Genomic DNA, 558 nt, shown 5'->3' with positions numbered 1-558 from the left:
GGAGCGAGGGCGGCAAGCGCAGGGCTGGGCGTCGTGGCGGGGCTGGGTGTGGCGCCAGGGCGCGCGCCAACCCTTAAAAAACCCTCCCTCCCTCCTTCCCTGCCTCACCTGCACATGCTCCGGCGCCATGGACGCCAACGGCAGCATGGGCACGGGCGGCCCTCCGCCGGGCGGCGTCACCATCACCACATCCGCCGGCGAGATTTCGGCCAGGGAGGCGGGGCGGGGCGAGGGCTTGGGAGAGGCCGCCGCCGCGCCGCGCTCGCTGCCCGCAGAGTCGTAGCGCGGAGACAGAGCGGGCGGCTGCCGCGCCGCCGCCGCCGCCGCCGCCTCCTCCTCGGCCGCTGCCTGCGCCGAGGCCGCCGCCGCCGCCCTGTCCATCTCTTTTGAGCTCTTGCTGCCCGTCAGCTTGCGCATGAGGCCGCCCAGCTTGCCGCCGCCGGCAGCCGCGCCGGCCGCGCCGGCCACGCCCGCGGCGGCGGCGAGCTGGGGGGGGGCGTGGGCAGGCTGACGGGGAGGAGGAGGAGGAAAGAGATGGAGAGGGGGGCGGCGGAGGGG

The 558-nt window shown here is 77.1% G+C and overlaps 1 protein-coding gene across 1 annotated transcript in view; it reads right to left on the bottom strand.

Moving 5' to 3' along the window:
• Positions 1-558, bottom strand: part of CHLNCDRAFT_142753 (hypothetical protein) — a gene marked incomplete at both ends in the record, with an annotated part of 8,866 nt that overhangs the window by 3,297 nt on the left and 5,011 nt on the right. Inside the window, one exon of the mRNA XM_005849409.1 lies at positions 134-486. Coding sequence (XP_005849471.1) covers positions 134-486 — 353 coding nt within the window. The remainder of the gene's footprint in view (positions 1-133; positions 487-558) is intronic.

The sequence above is a fragment of the Chlorella variabilis genome (genome assembly GCF_000147415.1).
Source record: "Chlorella variabilis unplaced genomic scaffold CHLNCscaffold_5, whole genome shotgun sequence".
In the NCBI taxonomy this organism is placed as follows: domain Eukaryota; kingdom Viridiplantae; phylum Chlorophyta; class Trebouxiophyceae; order Chlorellales; family Chlorellaceae; genus Chlorella; species Chlorella variabilis.
The sequence above is the reverse complement of the archived record's forward strand: the minus strand, read 5'-3'. Positions and strand labels throughout refer to the sequence as shown.